This window comes from Polistes fuscatus, unplaced genomic scaffold (assembly GCF_010416935.1).
Source record: "Polistes fuscatus isolate 324 unplaced genomic scaffold, CU_Pfus_HIC Scaffold21, whole genome shotgun sequence".
NCBI classification, from domain to species: domain Eukaryota; kingdom Metazoa; phylum Arthropoda; class Insecta; order Hymenoptera; family Vespidae; genus Polistes; species Polistes fuscatus.
This window is the reverse complement of record NW_025113098.1, coordinates 825,642-848,526: the sequence shown is the minus strand read 5'-3', so window position 1 is coordinate 848,526 and position 22,885 is coordinate 825,642. Positions and strand designations below refer to the sequence as shown.

At 40.2% G+C, this 22,885-nt stretch overlaps 1 protein-coding gene across 12 annotated transcripts in view; it reads left to right on the top strand.

The window, feature by feature from the left end:
• The window catches only part of LOC122517830 (roundabout homolog 2), a 195,482-nt gene that overhangs the window by 133,768 nt on the left and 38,829 nt on the right, over positions 1-22,885 (top strand). For 11 of the 12 annotated variants that reach the window (XM_043636423.1, XM_043636421.1, XM_043636425.1 and 8 more), the window contains 3 exons: positions 5,793-5,915; positions 15,710-15,856; positions 18,702-18,974. In XM_043636423.1, coding sequence (XP_043492358.1) covers positions 5,793-5,915; positions 15,710-15,856; positions 18,702-18,974 — 543 coding nt within the window. The remainder of the gene's footprint in view (positions 1-5,792; positions 5,916-15,709; positions 15,857-18,701; positions 18,975-22,885) is intronic. The other variant, XM_043636426.1, reaches the window with a different exon arrangement.

Here is a 22,885-nt window from a genome sequence, read left to right as displayed (position 1 = left end):
AGTAATATGTACGTACGAGAGGAGCGCGTCCACTAAACCGAGAGTAACTTGCAAATTTATGAAATAGAAGCGAGCTCGCATCGTTTCCTCGATTCCGAGCTTCGCGATAATGTTACCACGTTTAGTTCAACCTAGTTGCTACTCGCGTATCCTTCCTCGGCCTTTTCCCTCTCTCGCTGGTGACTTCCATCTACCTACCTACCTACCTACCTACCTACCTACCTACCTACCTACCTTCCTTCCAACCTACCTTCTCTTATCCTCGATAAAACGGAGTTCTAACTTGATGAATGTTGCTACATTAGCCGGTCTCTGCACGGTGGACGCGGCGAACGCGCTTAATGAAAATTGTTTCGGCGACTGTGAATTCATCGCGAGGAAACAACGCCGTAAGAGAAACAACATAATCGGAGATATTCGCGTGATCGTTCTGCTCGTTAGACGTGCACATGCATATAGGTGTATACATATATATTTATATATTCGTGACAAGTTGCTTTACTTTTCCTTTTGTTACATTTTCCTTGTCGTTTCTGTACACGGATATAAAATATCGTCGAGTATTCGTTACGATATGACGGAAGGTAAAAACGAATCAATTTGTCAACGAGAGCGAGAGACGGTCACAATTAAGAGCGTTACGCGTTACGTTGGAAACAAATAGATTCGATAGGCTCGATAAATAACGCCGCCGCCGATGGTTTCGGCTGACCGGTGCATCCGAGAGAATTAACGATCCTGATTTTAATAGTTACGTTCCGCGTTACGAATAATTAACCAATATGACAGAATTATTAATCAACGTATATGTATTGTACATTTTGACACGGTAAAACACAATGAAGAGTGTAGTAAACCGTTTAAGGATTATCGTTGCATCCTCGATTCGACCGTTATTCTCGTTGAAAAACTATCGATCCTGTCGCCGTTTCTTCTTTTTTCTTTTTTCCTCTTTCCTCCCATTTCAGGGATGAGAATCGGAAAAGGAAACTTTGCTTATTTTTCCGCATCGGTCGGCGTCATACACACACGCACGCACGCACACTACGGCATCACACTTTACGGCCACTCTATATTTGCAAATATTTACGTGTTTATTGTACGTGACAGTAAATCGATCCTTGTTGCTGTCAACTCGGGCCATAATGGAATACCGCGCGTTCTCGTATTCATTTCGGAAGAGCTTCTGTACAAATTCATCGAAACTGTAAGCGAAGAAGCCTCGAGCAATACGATATAACGTTCATAGTTGGGAGAGTTTAATATTTCTTAAGCGTATTAATTATTTTAATCGCGATACGATCTGACTCGTCCAACGAAACATCCTTTCGATCATATAATTCCAATTGTTATTCCGCCTATAAAGAAATTATTTACAAAACGCGATTTTTGTCTAAATTCTAAACGGAAAGTAGGCATCTTACAAAACGCCGATTATTCGTTCGGCTAGTGTTCGAATCGCTTTTTCTCGGACTTTGGCGTGGCGCCATTAATTTCTTATTTATGAGTTGGCCCTTAAAGAGAAAGAGAGAAGAGCACATCGTATCGTATCGCGAAAAGTAATGTTCCTCTTTCGCGAGGATATTTCTCGTGGAACGTTTTCTAGGTCGAGTCTATTAATAATCCTCGCAATGTCCTCTTACGACCAACTATTTTTCTTTTAGGCATTCGGTAATTTTCCTGTTAACGTTGCATCGTCTTTAACCTTAGCAACGGGCCCCGCGAACTCCTATTTTTTATCTTTTTTTTCGAATCTCCATCACTTTCACTCTCCTCTCTCTCTCTCTATCTTGTTTTTTCTATTTTCCGAATTGTATGTATATCTGCATATTCTCGCCCCGCCATTGTATTCTCTCTCTCTCTCTCTATTTCTTTTAAATCTATTTTTTTTATATCTCTCCCTGTTTCGTTTTCTATTTCTTTTTTGAAACGCGCAGACGACAAATGTTTACCGAACGGATACGTTGCGGCCAAAAACGGTGGCCTGTCGTTTTGTTAATGACGCGTTCACGAAATGGCCTAATCGAATATCGATGAAACGTTATTGTTTTACAAGTGATCTAACGAGCGATACACTATTGATCCTACATAGATATATACTATAGATATATATTTTGAAGATAATGCAATCGATTTACTACTCGCACGCTTTTAATTTGAATTTCTAATAGAACTTCTAGATAGAATAATCGTTTTGGTTTCTATTGTTTAAAGTTCAATGATTTTCCATTTGTTTCTCGATAAATAATAGATAAACTTATTCGATATTCACTGTTCTCGAATTTCACAATTGCGTAGCGATACGTTTCAAATCGAAAATTCGGAAAATCAATATCGTAGAAATAATGGTGTATCATCGACAATACCTAGTTTTACAATATAGATACGATCTGGGTTCTCCGGAATAGAAAATTTATTAGAAAGAAAGAGAGAGAGAAAGAAATAAATAAGGGGACTTAAAGGGATACGATAGTTCGATAGGAGTTCGATACGAGTTCGATAAGGGACAAATCTAAAGCTGGACGGTGGCAAGGATTAGGAAAGATAGCGAAGGGCGATCGGAAGGGTGACCCGTAATCACCGTGCGAAAATCGCTCAATTTCCGATCGCGGTACTAGGTACATACTTGCTTTCTTCATTACCAAAGACGTATCGTTTCTTTATCGATTCGAATTGATTTTCTTTCTCAAATTGTATTCCACACGTTGGAATGTTAATAACGCCACGCTAATGACATATTTGTTTTGGGTAAGTGCACGTAAATGCATACTCGTTCCCGTGGTTTACTAAAAATGCTCTTTTCTCCTATATATAGTACACGTACGTATATATCCAGGTTTGCCTAACGGTTCGTATAAGGTTTACGAGCGTTTCATAACAAACGTCGGTAGAAATTTCTTTGAAGAGACTTTTTTTTTTTTCTTCCTTTCTTCGTAGCCTAGGGAGCTTTACGACGCGTTTCGCCTTAGATTTTCGGAATGAGAGCTCGCACGCGTAAGCTCGCGCGGAAAATGGTGTTTGAAGTCGTTGATTCTTTCTCGAGTGGTACCGCCGACATGATTCATTGTCGTACCACCAAATGAGAATCGAATGCGTATACTCGTATATCTTTCCCCATAGCAAGTACCACATACAAAATCCTAAATTTATCCCTTCGTTTATGCGTTCTCTTATCTCGTACGCATCATTTACTTTCGACGGTGAAAGAGGCTTACTAGCGTTTTAAAATAATACGCCGGGAGGATTATTCAAATTTTTAACATTTATCAGGCACGTGCGCCGGGTACAAGGCAATAATTCATCGATGAAAATCGTAACAAATTTGAAAATGAGATATCGTTAGATATACGAGAGTCGACCTCAATAAGGTTACCCTTGATACGGATATGTCCCGAAAAATTGGAACGTTCGATGCGCGATCGCGTAGAAATTTTTTTTTAACGCATTTTCAATCGCTCCTAATGCAGCTATACCCCAGCATTTTCCTACGTATATTTTCTCGTTTAAAGGTTCGACTCGATCGAGCGTAGCTTAATTAAATCGGACCGACGAAAAAACTACGTTTTAAACGATCGCTTCGAACTTTCAACGCTCGTCGACTGTGAAATCCGGATATTTTTTTTCCTGAGAAAAGTGCAATCCGTTCGCGATTCTCCATTTCTTTCTTTCTCTCAAATATTCGACGATTCTATTTCAAATTTGTTCCAAGATTTGCGTATTGGTATTAACTATCTAGTACACGAATTAACGAATATATCCAAATTAGAGATCGGGGCTGAAAAAGGAAAAAGAAGAAACGCCGAAAGGGAACCCGCGGGTTCGAGTATACCTACAACGGTATAGAGAATAGTTTCGATATGTTAAGGGGGAAAATAAAAATATGTAGGATGGAACGTTTGAAAGTTCTCATTAAACGATCGAGGTCTGTGGGACACTTCTGTGTCGCATTGTTCGCTTTGTTCAGTGTTTACGCCGTTGCGTCGGATGGCGTCGGCGTCAGCGTCGGATGGCGTCGGCGTCGGCGTCGGCGTCGGCGTCGACCCTCGAGAGGTACCCCAACTGCCGGGGATAGCTTTCATTAAGCTTGCATTGTCTCGGCACCGCACTATTATGGCCGAGTGAATAACTCCGAGCTATCCTCTAGTAAAGCGAATGAGAAAGAGAGAGATAGGCAGGCAGGCAGGCAGGCAGACAGACAGACAGACAGATAGACGGAAAAAGGGAGAGAGCGAGAGAGATATATATATATAAAACATTTTCATTTTTTATTTGGATTCTGTTTTTCTTTTCTTCCATTTTTTTTGCCAAGGATTTGTCACATTCGCGATCTCGTAACGAAAGAAAATGTTGTTTTCGCGTCAATAAGAACGCTCCTCCTTTGTGACTCTCCCTGAAAAATCGTTAGGATTTTTATTTTCCATATATTTTCCGGTCACTCGTATGCCGCACACACAAGTTCACGTTTCATATCGATCCATTTGCAATGGATTTAATCCTGCGGATCGCACTCATACATAGACGTTGACACGGACAAAGACATACTCACGAATAGTGGCAGCGGCAGCGGCAGCGGCAGCAGCAGTAGCAGGGTTTTCCTTCCGCGCCATTAACGAGCATCGTCGACCTGTGTGAAAGAATTCATGCATATCGCGAGCCAAGCGAATAGTAGAAGCTTTTCGCGTACCACCACGAAGATGATAGGGATTGGCGATGAAAAAGAAGGGAGGAGGGAGAATTAAAATCGTTGGCGAACAAACGAGCCAGCAGAAAGCGACCCGATCCGAGGTCGAGTAATTAACGAGCAGGACAGCGAAGATTTTTACGGTTGAGCTTGGCAAAAGGGATCTCTCTCTCTCTCTCTTTCTCTCTTTCACACGAATACGCGAACACATTTACGTTATCACGAGGCTGCCCATCGCGCGAATGGCGTCGAAGGGTGAGCAACGAGTCCGACACGTCACTAGCTGGCGCCGTTCAAACGTTTCTCGACGCTTTATGCTATACTTCTCGCCTAGTTAATATTCCGAAAAAAAAAAAAAAGGAATGCCGATCTTTCTCCTCGTCATCGCCGCCGTCATCGTCGTCGTCGTCGTCGTCGTCATCGTCGTTGCAGTTGCACGTCGCCAAATAAATTGGCGGCGAGTGAAATAGCGTGTGATAAAAATAAGGGATATGCTTCCCTGAGCGAAACTTTGGCATGAAACTTTATGATCGTTTGGATTTTACGATCGGATAGTAAGTAGCAGTCTGTATCGGGATGATGCTCGCGAGAGTACGAAAGAAAGGAAAGGAAAAGAAAAGAAATTAGTAAAGAACGTTTTTAATCGATTATTTACGTGTCCGATGCGGAGGATCCAATTGTTTTATTTGAAACGAATAAAAGTTTCCACGTGTTTGCGACGCTGGTTAAAAGGTTATAAAAGCTTATATATTATAAAAGCTCGCAACGTGAAAAATAATAAGGATAGGACCGAAAGCTGAATCATTAAAATGATCGTTAACAACTCGGGAATGTTTGTTTGATATCAAAGTCGTAGGATTAGTAGGAAAGCAACGCAATTTCGTAGAATCGGAGAATTTTGGAGCTTGGCGGAACGTAATAACGTGTCAGTTCAATCTCGGCTCTCTACCGTCAATCAAGTCCTGAAGAGTATTGCGTCCCGTTATACGCCGAAGGCCGGTCGCCCTATTCAAATAACGCTTCTGTCTCTTTTCGGCGATCCGATAGGATCGATACACTAGCGTACATCGAACGCTTGGCACTGACACTAATTGCTTAATACCTGTTTCAGATACTCCATCGTTCGCGATAACGCGTTTACCTGGATTTGGAATTCCCATCGTCGAGGGAATGTCTGTCAGCCTAAAATGCGAGGTGGACAGCAATCCTGTGAGCACCCCGATATGGCAGCGAGGTAAGTGACGTAAAACGAACAAAAATTCGATTTTTATCCCAAATCTATCGAAACGTTACGCGTTTCTCTCTCTCTCTCTCTCTCTCTCTCTCGTCTTCGTTAAATATTAGAGAAACGAAAAATGGTTTCGGTGAGGTAGATCAAAATGTTAACGGTTTTCGTTGCATTGGATTAGTTCATTGAAGTTTCGAATACCATTCGTTTGGAAAGGATCGGCGGCAACAAAGTTCTGCCTGACGAATTTTTCTCGATACAGGTCGTGGCAACGTGTAAAAGAGAATATTTTCATTTCACCTCTTTCTCCATACAAACGCGAACAAACGAGTTGCAACGTTCGTTAAAACGATACGCGGAGTCTACGAATTGATATTGCAATCTCGTCCAAATTAAATTGTCTCATCTAAACAAGGCTAGGTGATAAAACTAGAGGAACACGCAATTAACAATAACGAATAAAGTTTATTTATGATCAAGGTTTACAATTAACAGATAGCACAGACTAACGGACAGCTTAGACAGTTCTGACTAACAGACAAGTCGGACAGCTCGAACTAACAGACGATTCAGACTTACAAACGGATTGCACTCCTAATTAATTACTCCGTCTAACGGGGTATTCCATTTTCAATTGAAATCTTTCCGAAAGATCCGTCGAACCTTCGCGAATTCGCGCGCGCGCGAGCATTAATTTCTTTAATTAAACGATAAGCGATCGATCGATCGCGTCTACGACATCGACTGCAATTCTTCTTCTCGCCGAGAAGTATTTATTTAGCCATTGCTAACAAATATTCTCCTTGATGCGATCATAATCGAAACCTCTGTACGCGTTATCGCGATTCAATTATCAAGAATTCATGAAAATGGGATCAACTCTTTATCGATTGCGAAACAATCATTGTTCGATAAAACTGTTTTCTTTTATTTTCTTTTTATACCGTATCGTAAATTCGTTATACGATTTTTCCTTTGTATTATATTTTTGTCATATATAAATAAGGGCGACGTTAAGATTTTTCTTTTATTTATATGATAAGCTACTCCACCGACTACCGTCCAATATCGACGTCCGGCCGATTCGAAAACCTATCAAGATTATTTTTATACCTAGCTGTAACGGCAAACACATTGGAACTATTCTCTCGGGTCTACTGTTGTACGCCATTGAAACCGATCGTAACGAGACATTCGGTTATTTGGAATGTCGAGATTCTCGAGCGTTTATTCGGAGGATTCTTGGAATAAGCGCTAGTACCGTTCCTCGTATTTAAAATATCGCTAAAGGGAGGGAGGGAGAGAGAGAGAGAGAGAGCAATTTCTATCCAACTTTCATTTATGTAAACGCATTATAAGTTTAATGACGAACAAATAATCCCTCTTTCTCTCTCTCTCTCCCGATATTTCGAAAGTTTGTTTCCATAAATTGAAATTCATATTAGTTTGTTGGCCAGCGGCGTTGGCTCGTGTTTATATATTAAATAATTTATAACTTTTCTCTCAAAGGTTACAGGCGTTGAAAAAGCTTTGAAGACAAAAAACTCCGTGTTACGATATAACCATTTTGATTAATATATCATAGGAAAATCGAACGCGCTTTGAAAATAACATTTAGATAGAGAGAGAAGATCGTATCGTGAATATTTACAAACGACGTTTAAGAACTTTTGGCAGATTCGTAATTAGTTGATAAACAACTAATCATCGCGCGAAGCGAAAACTACGATTTCTAACTCGTCGAATGAGAATACAGGTAAATCTAGATGAATCTAGGTAAATCTAAATGTATTCCAGGCAAACTCAGGCCTCGACAACAGCGGGGGGGAGGACTTGATTCACTCGCGCACGTGCATTATTTCGTACAACTCCACGTTTCCATGCACCCTCTCTGCCTCTCGACCCTGCAAGGGATGCCGAGAGACGTAGGCACGTGTTACGGCAACGTGACCGTAATTTAATCAGGTCTAACTGTTGATGCGTTGTCTTGGGTAGACAGAAATATTAGCGTAATTAAAACTACTTTCGTAACGTTATCGATTCTCTCTTTTTGTCTTTTCTTTTAATCGCAACATCAAATAGATTTGACTCGATACGTATAATCTTGGACTAGTAGCGTTATATGGTAGAAAGAGGAGGCGAGCAGATTTTTTTTTATTAATTTTTTCCAAACTTTTTTCCCATGCACCTATATACATGCGTACTATCGTGGCCAATTTTTCCATATCGCGTTCTCTCCTTTAATTCGTCATTTTCTTTGTACGGATGACAACAAAGTCCATTTGGAATTTTTTTGTACGCTGTCCGTGCGAAAGTTCGCTACGACCAGCGAAGAATTACGATTCGGTAGAGTAAAAAATCCTGCGCTCTCGCAACTCTCTTCCTTCGTATCTTTTAAGCAAACATTCATTTCCATGCATATAGGATGCTAAATATTTCACGAGAGCTCGCGAACAAAAATTATCCGAGAAATTAGGAAGCTCTCCTAGCTTAGAGTTCACGAAACGCGTCATTTCGCGTTGTAATTTTGCGAACGTTAACGTCGCTCCGATATCCGTGAAATCCAGGAAACGTTCCTCGAAAATTTCCTTCGTGCTCCGCAAATTGTTCGACGCTTGGAAATAGAAGTTTCCTCTCTCTCCCTCTCTCTCTCTCTCTCTCTTTGATGCTTTCGTGGGAGGGTCGTCAGGTACATTGCTCTATAATCATATTATTATGGACCGCAACGTGTAAGGGGACTGAAGCTCGAGTAGCGGGACATTGTCGAATCGAAACAATAGCTATTCTCTGGTTTCGTCTCCTCTAACCAGCATCACGAACCCTTCGCTCAGACGATGGGACAGAGTGACACGTGCTACTACCAACGTTATCCCGTTCTCGATTAGTTGCGTCACATTTCTATCAACGCGTTCAAATTCCGTGCCGAAATCGAAACGTTGCCTCTTCTCTCTTTCCTTCTTCCTACGGGAAACGCAATTATCGATTAATACAATCGATAATTAGGAGAATACGATGCCCGGCGATGGATCGCGCGGCCGGAAATAGGCGAACAAACGAACGCGAAACTGTCGAAAATTGTAGCCACACTCGATGCTGCCAGAAAGAATTTGTTTAGCTTTATTTTTGAATAATTAATTATCAGCATTGACTGACGGTGTCCATAGCCGTAGCCGTAGCCGTAGCCGTAGCCGTAGCCGTCGTAGTTGGCAGCATTCGTTGTTCGCGAATGGCTGTGAAAATAATCGGCACGTGGAGACGACTGGTTACGTAACGATAACTAGATTTCTGTTTTCGCTTCGACGAATGATTGGATTGAATTCAGCGCGAATTCTTTCGCGCTCGCAGAGTTTATTCCATTATCAGCGACGCGTCCGCCATCGTTTGAATTTCGTGCGTATAATAACGAGCGATATAAAGCCGGATGGGATTAAAAGGTAGAGAGAGAGAGAGGGAGGAGAAAGCTCTCGATAAATAAATTCTGATGATATCGTTGGAGGTTGCTCGATGGATCGCATAATAAAAACGAAGGTATTTCATCGCGTCTATCTTCGTTTTCTTCCTCGTTATATCAAATGCTATATCAAATCTCGAAAAATGCTCTCCTCTCAATTTCTACTCTGTCGCCATAAGATTAGCGATTTTCTCGATTTTCTCGATTTTCTTGACCTCCACTTGGGTTAGGGGCTGCATGACGTTAACCAACATCTGCCAAACGGCGAGTTTACCACACCATTGCGGCCTCGCGTAAGCGCGCAAAATCTACAGCAACTCGTAGCGTTACGTAATGGGCACCGCGAGACATTACCTCTACGGTAAAAGCTACTCCGAGGATTAACGTTTATTTTAATGGATGTACTTTTCACCCGGATCTCCGTCTAACGTCGTTTCGCTTGGATCGCCCTCTCGTAAGGAAGATTTATTCTAGTAGAACCACGGCGAACACTATATTTTACTCGGATCAACATTAAGAAATATTTGTAAATCTTTTAACGCGTTGCATTCACATTTGATATCCTTCGAATATAAGGATTCTAAACCTTTGCACCTCTCTCCTTTGCATATCGTTCGTCTTATCTTTCTTTTTCTTTTGTTTTCCTTTAATAAAACTATCCCTACCCATCTCTCCTCGAAGATTCGTAAAATCGAGAGCCAACCGTGTTAGAATGAAAATAATTCGAGTCCTTAAACTTTGATTTCTTCCAATAAACTCTTTGGATTTGTTTTCGAAATGATTAAACGATCCGTTAGAATTTCAATCGCGTTGAAAGTTTGAAACGAAGTTGAAAAGTAATCGGAGTCGGAAAGTTCGAAACGATCTAACACGAGAGAGAAAAGTGCATTTGCATTATTCGTAGATATCGTATCTTAGTTCTTATCGAAGACGCCTTATTATTATTTTCTTTTAACGATAAAGAAAGAGAGAGAGAGAGAGAGAGAGAAAATAACGTTATTACACGTTTTTCAAATGTTTACTGCCCAAGATAATATTTTCGCGTTAAAACTTATGTCGGACAAGGATGTACCCATTAGAAGGCTTGTTTTCAATCTTACCAAGATCCTCGGAGTACCAAGTTTGGTAACTCGGCGGACCCCCTGCGGTAGACTCCAATTGGTTGTAAAAATTGATTTTATTCCTTATCTTACGACCAGTTTTCTTACTTTTTTCCTGTGGACTCTTTACTTTTTTATTACTTCCTCTCTTAACTTAACGCCACGATAGTATTTTTATCGAAGTGCTTGGACCATTATATTTCCGGTCGAGAATCGCGATAAGAAGTTACCGTGATCGTATCGCGAAAGGAAAAACCGCGAGATGGAAAGAAAAAGAAAGAGGAAATGGAGGAAGAGAGAAAGAGAGAATAAAAAAAAAGCTGACTTTTATTTGCCATCGCGCGAAGTGGTAAAAGTTCGCCGCAGAGTAATTTTTTTTTTTCCGACGTCAATCAGTGCATCGAGATACGAGAAAGAGGCAAGGCTAGAACATTAAGGAAGGAAGGAAGGAAGGAAGGAAGGACTGAATGAATGAATGAAGAAAGGAAGGAAAGAGAAAATTGGGAGTTCACTTGAGAGACCACTTTCTTGATTAGACTGCAGTGTTTAAGAGAAACGAATCCATTACATTCGTTAACCAGCCGCGAAGTAAACTTTCCACCCAGCTGAAATTTGCAATTTCAGTTTCCGCATCTTTCGCAGATTTCTACCTTTTTACCTATGTATTTTTCTACTGTCTTCTTTTTCGTACGTTTGTACGTCTTCTCGTGAATTTTCGGGTCCACGTAATGGAAATAATCGAAGCTCGGTAATATTTGTACCGTAGTTCTTAAATAAGTTATATTGTTTACGTAGTCAATCCATTTTTCAGCAATTTACTATATATTTGTGCACGTATACTGGTGATATTAAATATTACGGAGATCGGGTATGCTTTTAATGCTTTTCCGTTAAATAATAATGATCTTTCGGAATATTTTCGTTCACCTCCGAATAAATAATTCATTCAAACGAAACTGTCTTTCGAATGTTATTTTTGTTCCCATTGGTTAAATAGGCATTCCATTTTTTGAATTATTCAAATATTTTCACTAGTTAACGAGTTGTGTTTTTAAATCGTTTTACATGTAAATATATTTTACTTAAATATCGTGCTTTAGCCAAGCATTGAAATTATGTTTATTAAAGGGCTTGGGAAAATATCGTGTTTGAAATTCATTAAAATTTCATCAAATTATCCTGATTTTGAACAAAAGCAAATGATTTTTGATTACTTATTACAATTAAACTCCTTAGTTCGCAGAGAGAAGACGTCGTTTTATTTGTCTTTAGCTAGATGATGACGCTTTTTCTCTCCATCTCCCAAGAGTCCTCTTCTTCTGTTTTCTAACCTCGTTAAACTTCGATTTACTTGCTGTGCGCTTTAACAAGATAAAAGCAAACCCGAATTTAACGTATTTGCATCAAATCTACGTTAGAGTGTAGTTTACTTTGCGATTTAATGGATATTTCAATGAATTAGAACGCTACTTGATATCAAATCTCGGAGTGAAACGTATTATTTCATTTTATTCTTTTTTGCGTTCAGCTTATTTTTATACAATAAATAAATTTATATTCCATTAACGTTTGACTAATAATAATTAGCAATTTAACATTCGCTGAAATCGTTGGCCTAGAAAACAAGGATGCGCATATCTACTTGCGCGTATTTTCAAAATAAAGGACAAGGTGCTTTTAAAAGTGTAAGATTATTTTTCCATCAGAATAAATGGACGTAAATAACAAAGAGGATAAACCATGGATAATGCAAAATGTGTTTTCGTTCGATATTCTCCCGCTTTCGGTCTTTTTCTTTTAGTCTCGTTAAAACCCTTCGATACGTAAAAGACATAGTATATATCTATTATATATAAGTGTTATTTCCATTTGTTTCGTCTAAGTATGAAAAACCCTAACGCAAAATGCTGAGAGCAGCTGGGTCCGTCATTTCGTGCCTGGATCAATCGCGAGAGAGAATGATAAGAAACATGATGGACGAGCTGCTATCGGCACGCTCTCGTTGACGGGATGACGATCTCGACGAGAAGACCAAAATTATTGCTTAATAACACTTTAATGAATCTTCTAAATTGTCGCGGAAAAACAGCAAATCGTTTTATCGTCTTTTTCCCAATCAATCAATCAATCAATTAATACCTGCGTCAACTGTTTCCTTTACTTTTGCACCTCGCATTTTTACGATCAATTATAATAACATAATATCTTTCCGACATGTTTTTATCTTTACATACTTACACTTTTCAATGACTTTATAATTCTACGATAATATTTGATATTCGTCTTTAAACGTATGGGTGTACGTATGATATATTGGATCGGTATACAATTTTTCATTTATTTTATATCAACTTTTGTCGGACGTGTTAAATTTTTAATTGGTCGTGCAATTATTGTCGTTACTTTATACCAAAAATTTGCAAAGTAATATACTAACTGCAGTCCAGCAGTTTCGTAAAAATAATATTGAAAAACATTGGAACATCTCTCGATACCATTACAAACAAATATGCTGCTGTATGTATATCACGGAAAAAAGATTAATAACCGCTGTTTTATATATCAACTGACGCGCGTAATTAAATCTATTCGTTTTTTCTTTTTTTGCTTTTCATAATAAGACGTAAAAAATATTCAAATTTAATAACACCGAACGAATAGATTGACATATTATATTAATTCGTAGTTTCGTTCTTCTTGAAATATTGAAATGCATTGTCTGTTTCGGAAGATGCCGGGGTGTGGTAGGGAGGGCTAACCAAATTTAAGATCTCTTCTTTTTCGTAGCAGGTTCCGCTCGAATGTATAATTAATCGGTGTCTACGGGGAGAGAGAGAGAGAGAGAGCAGACAAGGCCGACAGAAAAATCGACATCCTATCGCGATGACGGATGGCGACCGAATCGACTCCCATCCTCGTTCGTTTACGTATACATATATATATATAATACATATATACATGCATAAGGGCGCATATTATATAGAGTCCATATAGATTTCTCCGTAAACGCATACACAGAGAGGCGCAGGTACCGATACGCATAGATATAGCCCGAGTTATCTATTAAATATTCAATTATTTCTGTCTTCCGCCTCTGACATTTGGAATTCGCCCAACTGCCCCGAACCCGTCGTCTCTCGTTGCAGAGCTTAATCCCTATTCATAGAACCAATCGGGTGATTTCGAACAAATCCTTCGAGCGTTCCGCTAAATCCGCTGCAATTAAAATACTTTAATATCCTTTGAAGCACGTACCTGCCTCGGGCTTCGTCTCTCCCACTCGGCAATTCTTTCCATCTCTTTTTCTTCCTTCATAAATTCGTCCTTTTGCTTCCCTCAGTCGGCGGCCCTTCGCGGCAACAACCATCGGCCAGAGAACTTTCCATCGCAGATTCTTTTTGGAACGGTTGCTCTTATTAAACGTCCCAATCGAGATGCCCCGAGGAAGCAGCACGTTCGTTTCCTTTCAAAGCGTTCTTTGCCAAAGCTATCTCGAGAAAATTTCGGGGTCTTCAATTTCTCGGACGGATCGACGGGAATATGAAGCGTTGAATAAACTCTGGGACGTCCAATCTTCGTGGTAAATGTTTTTCCACTCCTTTCTTTTCATAAACGAACTATTTTTGTATGTTTGCTCGAGTTCCTACGCCAAAAATCGTGAGGGGCCTGTAGAAATAGCCGGCTCGTCGTTTATAACGCTTAGAAATTGTTCCCTCTTACGTACGGGAATTGAACAAAATAAAGACTGACGAAATTGGAAGAGGGAAAGATATGGGTAGTATCATTTGTCCGCGATGGTTTATAAAAGGCACGTATTGTTATTGCAACGAAATTCAAATTTATTCGCTTAGCATACGTTTCAATATTTTTTCATTGATTTCACTGAAAGATTTAGGAACGACTCTCTCTCTCTCTCGAGTATCATTTCAAAAGCAGTGTAACCTAATTTTACGAACGTACGTGTGTATATAATATAAATGAAATGAATTTTGTCTCTCTCGTTGGAATAAAAATGGAAATATACGTATATAGTTACGACATTAATTAACTTGAATTTCTGATAAGCGAACGATGCAATAGGAAGAGGAAGCAATAGGTAACACAATGGAACATCATAGGAATTCGATGATCTGGCAAAGGACGCTAGGAAAGGGATAACGTAAAATCACGATGTAATATTCGTGTCATAAAGCACGCTGTCAGTTCGAACGAAGACAAAAATTTATCACTGTTCGGCCGAACGATTTGTCAGGGATGATACGTTTGGTCGAGGGACATTTCGCGAGAAACGTACGGGAGCGTCAGCTGTGCGAAACCGCCCAAGGGGTAGGAACCCCTATCCACTCCCGAATCGTTGTTCATTCTAAGGCACCATCGTATATATATTGGAACGGTACCAGCGAATTCATAAAGTCCTCGTGTACGGAAAGATTTAAATCTTTCTGCTATAGAGCATCGTAACTATTGTCGAAACTTTTTATTTTCCATTTCTGAGTTTTCTACGTTTTATCTACATATCCTCTTCGTCGTTCTCTTCGTAAATCTTTTATAATTCTTTTGATTGATTTTACGTTGCAGTATGTAATACGCGACTTTTTCTCTAGCGATAATCTATCTTTTTTTTTTTCTACAGAGAAGATTATAAAATTAATAGAATTGTTCAAATTATTAAGTCATATTATTAGAAAATAATTCATAAGCACGAGCTCGACGTGCATTCGAGTCCGATGGAGCAGATATTAAATAATATTTAGCAAAGCCGGTGAAACGCGTTTCTAAATATTGTACGATATATCGCGTAATATTAATATCGATAGATTTGATTAATTTTATCGCAAGCTATAGGTATTCTATTCTATTATGTTATGAGATAATAATATATTTAATAACATACACTTTACTATTTTATAGGATATTGAGAGAAGCGTCAATAGATAATAACGTCAATTCCATTTAATCGACTCGATTAGATTATTGGATCGAGCGTTTTTCGGCAAATGATAAGATCGACGAAACGTTGATGCGGCGAATAACACCATTTCTGATGGAAGTTTGAAAAAAGCGTCGTTAGAGTGTCGTTAGGGAGTAGAAGAAAAAGATCTTTCCTCGAGAGGAACAGCAGACATAGGGGGAGGGTAAAAAAAATCATCTCCGCGTTTACGTGTAAATGTTTGGACCGTGTTGGATTATATATAGGTCTATACCGTTAATTCGTCCCTGTATTGAGAAGGTTTTCACTCGTGTTTCAGACAATGGACTACTTCCCGTCGAGCAGAGCGATGACGGATGGTTGAACTTCACAAAAATCACTCGTGCCGAGAGCGGCTGGTACAAATGTTATACTCGGCACATGCTCGGGATTTTCACCAGCATCGGTTATTTCCTCAACGTTCGCTGTGAGTAAAACGTTACTGTATCATAGAATTAATCGATCGATCATCGACGCAGCTTGAAATAGGGGAGTTGGGAGAGAACCAAAGTCTCGTTAAATGGTTACATCAAGCTCGTCCCCAGTACTCGATGAAACGTGAATATCTATTCACGTTGCAAGCTCATCTCGTCATTTGCATCGTCATTTCACGACTGCACCACCACGACTGCACCACCACCACCACCACCACCATCACCGCCGGTATACATCGTATGCTCCGTACGCTATCGAAGGAGGAGGAATTATCTATTAACCCCTCGCTAACTACGTCTACTACTACTGCTCGAAATACTTTAATCCCCGAACGTACGGCTCTCGTATTATCGGCTTCTCTTCGCTTATTAGTGACCAGTAAGCTCTCGCGGAGATAGGAACGTATGGAAAGCAATTCCTAGTGTGTAGCGATAATTGGAGAGGTAGTAAGTTGTCTTCAACGAGGCGATTCGAGTATACCTATGTATAATGTGCTGCAAATCAGGAATTAACCTCCGAAAAATACAAGGGAAAGAGACCAAATTGTTATCTTTTTTTATTTTACCTATCGAATTCACCAAATTATCTAGCTTTGTCTTCGTAGGCGCCCAGCGGAAAGATAGAATGAGCGTCTTTGTTAACGGGCCCAACAGGGCCTAGCGTAGCTAGGGCACGAAGGGGTGAACATCGGTGCCTCCAAATTCTTTGGTATTTTTGGGAAAAATAATTTGCATTCCGGAAACGACGCGACTCGCGAACGAATTCAAGCTCCTCGCGATCTTCGCGTCGTCGGTTTTCTCTCTCTCTCTCTCTCTGGAACGTCGTATTTCATGAGAAAGCTCGTAAATATGTCGAGATACCGTTATTTCGAAATATCGTTCGGATCTATCGTTCGAGCGTTGTACGAAGAAAAATCAGGAAACGTCGATTGTAGAGTTGTTGCACGCTCGAACGAAAGATGCGATGGGCCGATTATTCTCTACAGTAGGTACACATAGCTCGATGGTTGGTGTAAAAAAGGTAAGAGTAATAAAAGAGGTAGATCTTAGATCCGAGGTAGATAGACGTATTAGTGTTTCATTTCGTCGTTTTATTTCGTATTTGGCTATTCCAATTCTCGAATAGATTCTCGTTGATTCGAAATGCGAAGCTGGTAGTCGCGTCGACCGATAACCGGAAACCACAGTCATTTGTCAAGGGTGGAAACCACCGAGCCAACCGGAAATTATCCGTGCCTCGTCGTGAAAATTTGCAAATTTCCTACCTGGTCCCGAACCGGTCTCGTTATAACTAGAACGCGACCCTTGCATCTCAAAGCTCTTCCAGCCTCTGCATTTCCCAACCTTCTCATTCCTCTTTTCTCTCTCTCTCTCTCTCACTCTCTCTCTCTCACTCTCTCTCTCTCTCTCTCTTCATGGTACGTTCCACTCTCGTCTGTGTTTCCTCGGCCGACGATCCGGGATACGGGTTTCCGAGTACCTAATCTCTACGCAATTTGGATGGTTCGCGAGTGCCTGTAAACTAACTGCTACTCCACGATGGGAATTATCGATTACATGGATAACTCTGTCCCATACGGATCTCCTCGTGGATTACTTATCCATGGATTACGTTACTATGATACGCGCTTTCGGCTTAAATTTCGAATCACGTGCGATTTCGCGAAGGATAAAGGACGAGGAACTAGGACAATAACGATCGCAACTTAACTAGATTTGTTCTAACGAACAAATCGACGATGGGATATTTCTTCCTATCGTATCTCTATTTTACCTCTATGCAATTTTTCTTCTCGAGAAATTCACATAGGAGAAGAAAATGACTGGGAACGTTGTCAAAGCATTTCGCAGACAGTCGTGAAACTAGTTAAGTCAAATTCCTTTCTTCGGCTCTTTCTCCTTCTCGTGTCTGCCTTTTACTTCATTTCTGCTTGTTTAAAGCGACACTAGAGCGCGTTTGCCATAAAATTCTGGACAAACTGCAAGACAAACGAGTTGTAAGGGGTAGGTTAGAATAGCTCCTATCGTCGCAGCCAGAGTACTTTGATCCCTTTGTTTTGCTATAGGATGAGCCAGAGGATCAGCTTGCTAACTCAAAGGACTCTTTACACTCCCACATCCCGGAATAGTATTTTCTCGTTTTTCTTATTTCATCGTCTCGAGCGAATTCCAACGTACCAACTCGGCTCTAATTCTCAAGTAGCGAGAGAGAGGGAGAGAGAGCGAGGTAGCTGATTCCTCTCCGTTCCCCTCGATCCGTAGCTGTGGACACAGCGTTAGCTGAAGAGCAAACGGTCGCAGTCGTATAATTCCGTAGGTAGAATCGGAAAAGGAGGTGGGGTGGTATGAGGAAGACGTGGCAAGGCGTTCCGGAGTCGCGATCGCGTCCTATAGAAAGGATTTCGTTGAACTCTCGGCACGCTATGGGGGCGGAGGAGGAACGAGCAAAACCATTGCTCCGAGTTTATCCTCCGTACGTGCGGTTGGTTCCCGATGCCGCAGGATAGCGTTGATATCGATGAGAATGGCGGTCCGTTGTCGACACTCGACGTGTATTTCACCGTGCTGGAATAGGATTTGGACCTTGGCTGCTATGCGAAAGCTTCTTCCTAAGCTTTTCCATGGACTCTTCCTTCTTGATTTCTTTTTCTTATTTCTTCGAGCGAGAGCGAGAGCGAGAGCGAGAGAGAAAGAGAAATTTTTTAACAGAGCCATCCTCGAGGATAGTTTTCCATAGGGTCAGCCTCCTCGATTTTCTAATGCAAATACTTTGCATGTACTTTGGTGCATCGAGCGTTCTTCGCCGCTCGTCGAGAGATTTAAATCAATGGCATTTAGATGATTCAGATATCGAGACCGAGGCAGAGGCACTGAACGGGGAAGCTACCGATTCGAGGAGGAAGGAGGTGCAGATCGGCGGAGCGGTGACTCTCGAGTGCGACGGCGGATGCTGGGGTCACGGACCTGGAATGGATCCGGTCGGTGGACCGGGACGTCTTTTCTTGAACCGAGTCGTCTACCAGGAAGCAGGAGAGTACAGATGCGTTGCGCCCGATCGAAAAATGCAGGACACGTGGCGAGCTCAGTTACCCTATCACATTAAGGTCACCGGTGAGTAACGCTAAATCTTTTTACACCTTCTTGTTTTTCCCCCAAACCATTTAGATTCTTCTTCTATATTTATTTGATTTCCTATGCACCCAGTACGAAAGCTAGCTTCTTTGACATTTCTTCGTCGTATTCCAATTTGAATTCTATTACATACAATATATCGATGGATAAACAAAGCTACTCGCCAAGTTTTACCTCGCATTGAATTTTCTCTCACGCCTTGTCTCTTCTCGGGAAAACTAATGGAAAGGAAAAAATGTGACACTGCTGCGAAGCCTTTGAAAAATATTCTTCTCGTTACGAACGTCGAAGGTCTCAGGAGTCTTTTCCACGATATCGAATATCTTCTCCATCTTTCTCTTTTCATCGTGTCATCGTTACCCTAAGCAACGAAGCCGGATACTCGTTTCTTCTTCCTTCTCTCTTTCTATTCTTCATTTCCTTCTTTTTTTTCCTCCCTGTCCTATTTACGCGTCGATGATGGATGCAGAATCCTCCTCGTTCAACATTTCCCTTCGAACCAATCCAAGCCATAGCAATTCCGGCTTCTTATTGATTGCGGCTCAGGCAACTCGTGCGTGTAAGGTGCTGGCTCGCTCGCTCTCGGCCCTAAGCTCGGCCCTAAGCTCGGCCCTAAGCTCGTCCTTAAGCTCCACAGAAGATCGAGAGAGCTTTTTACGTCCTTTCCGACTGAAATGAAAAGACACGACGTTGCTCGCGTCAAAATTATTTCTTTTTAAGTCCTCTCCTTCGGATTATTTCAATATTCCATTTAACCGGCAACACCGTCTACGACCTCTTACTCTACCATCGTTCCTATAACGCATAGCGTCTTGACTGATCGACGAAATAAAAAAGGACGACAAATTCTATGCTTTTATTCGACTTTTCTCCTGCCACTTTATTTTTCTTCCCTTTTCTTTTCTTTTCTTTCTTTTTTCCTTCTCTTCGATTTACTTTCCAAACTACATTTTCTTATCATTTGTTTCTTCCTTCCCCCACTTATCTTCCCTCTTGGATTTTAGCAGCATCGATTGTTTTTCTCTCTCTCGCATCGTATTCCGATATTGTCTATCCCGCGTATCACCTATCTTACTTGCTAGACTCTTTTTTTTTTCTCTCTCTCTCTCTCAATATCCAATAGAAGTTAAAATACTTATCGAGCAATACAATTTCTAAAAGCACCACGGGTATACTACCGTAGGTAAACGCACGAAATCGAGGAAGGAAGTCGTTCATCATCGCGTACAGATCGCGAGAGAGAATCCAATCGGATTTCTATGTATCCTCGTTATACAAACGGCATTATTTTTCCTTTCCTCGCACGGGAAAATCTTTACGAGGAAAATCTTTACGCGAAAATCAATATCGTTCCATTTTGTACCGGCACGAGCTAGACTCGCGAAGGAAATGCAAATGCGTACTTGACAAAAAAGAAGATCTTTCAGATAATCCTGGATATTCTTGATTCTATATCGACCCTCTCGACTTAATGTACTTTTCTACGACGTTTATCCGATATCTCTCTATCTCGTTTGAGTATAATTCGTTCGACCTATTCCAACTTCTCTTTCAGCATTTTTCAACTTGGAAGACCGAACGAACAAACTAAACCTCCAAGACTGAAAGAACGAAAGATGACGTTACAAAAATGAGAAATATGATACGTTTTGACAATTTCTATAAGCTTTTTTCTTTTACTTTTTTTTTTTTCTTGCAATTTCTTAATGCGACGAAATCTCGATGGAATCCTAGATATTTATTCGTCCTAACTTTCATTCAATTTGTACGAGAATTTCAGTCGATATTCCAGAGAAATTGCATGTGCAGTTTGTCGAGTGAGAGAAAGAGAGAGAATGTAAAGAAAAATTGAAGGAAAATCTAAAGGGACTATAAAACTGTCGCTTACCGAAATTGTATTTGCCTTTCCGTATGTTTTATTTCGTGCGTTATTTTTACAGAATTCGAATGCGTTGTATGTGTAAAATGAAAGTACTTATGCGATAACTGATCGAACGATAAAATAAAATGAAATAATTGATTTCATTTATATATGTCTGTGTATTAAAAAAATACACGACGTTTATTACATTTTTTGCGTAACGGTGATAAAAGAAATTATTTCGTTGAGAGAAAAATTGTATCGACGTTAATTAAATGCGCATATAGATGCAAAGATTTTGTTAATCGCTTAACAATGGAATTAATTAGGTTCCCACGTTTATTCCGCGTCACGAAATACAATCGTGCTTTTACGGAAATGACGGAATTATTATTATCGATAAACGCGGATTGATTTGCAGGACAAGAAGGAACAAAAGTACTCTTTTCGCGTTTATCATTTTTAGAGTGGCTTGTTTCGATTATCTACAAACGATTGTTGATTATTTTCAAAGTCTCACCTGTGCGACGTCGTGTAAATCTCGAGAGGGAAGAAAGAAAAAAAAAAACCACATTTTCCCGAGTCCTCGGTATCTCGTTGAATTCATAAAGTACGAATTAAACAGTGGGACTTTTCTTTCGAAACGTCTGCCGTATATAAAGTATATACATCTCATTTTATTCGACAAATAAAAATCTTTCTTCTTTTCTTCCTCCTCTTTTCGTAATAATTATAACTATAAATGGTAAAAACACATTAATTATACAAAATTATATTTTCTTAAATTAGCCTAGTCTTGTTTCTTTAATTAAATCAATCATTTTTTATATTATTAATGAAATTTTTCTAAAATAGAAAACGGTATTTTATAAGAATAACGCGATGAATTAAAATAAGAAGAAGAAAAAAAGAGGGAAAGAGATAGAGGTAAAAAAAAGAAGGAAAGGAAGGAAGTGGAATCCGAGAGGACACAGCGGGACAGCGTTGGTTGGTCGGTTCGTTCGAGTCGGGACAGGACTCGTTAAGCCTTCGTTAAATCTTCACGACGTGCTGGACCAAAGCGTATCACATTCTTCCGTCCCCCTTTTTTCTTCGTTCGTCGACTTCGCGAGCGGATTACGGAACGGCGAACGACGACGACGACGACGACGACGACGACGACGACGACGACGACGGATTCCAAAGTTACACAATAAAACCTCAACGCACCGTAGAGTTTTCTCATAAGTGGCTTTTGCCGAGCCATCTTCGCCATCCGGATTTCTTTCGGCATGCTCGATAAAACGGCAGTTACATCGAACGTGCCCGAGGCGTATTACGATACCGTCTATTTCCACCTTGTTATTTGGCTAACCTTTTTTTTCCGATAAAAAAACAAACATCTATTTATCTTTTTTTTTCAAGTCGAGTTTAATCGAGCAAACTCTCTTTCCGATATCGTACCAATTCTTTTTCATTTCTTATATTTGTCTTGTTAATGTAAATCAAAATATACAAGGAACTTGGATACCACGATTACATTTTACATTAACATATTCCTAAGGTAATTCCGTCCAACGTGAAAGGAACAATCTTGTAAAACCTTCCTATCCTATCCTTTTCTTTTTCCCTCTTACACTATGTTAAAACGCATGAATAATTCCGCTGGTGTTTTATCACTTTGTCAAGATGCAAATTAATTTGCCGGCTCGGTATCGGACTCTGGGCCATGCGAACGTTTCATAAAAGGATCGGCTAGGTGTTTGAATGATTTACAAGAGGGATACGCGTAAGGGATTCCGCCAAGAACAAAGGCATGATTCCGTGATCAAAGCGTTGGAAAGAAGAAAGAAGGATCCTATCGTTGAGGATACAAGTATACGATCCTTCTCTTTCGCGCGCGCGCACACACGCGAATTCATTCTCATAGGCGTGCCGTGAATTTTTTAATAAGTCGAAATTTCTCTCGAGGCATTGTAAACGATAGTGGCGCGAAATTAATCGAACGCCAACGAACAACCCTAGATTGGCTTCTACCTTTTAATCTACG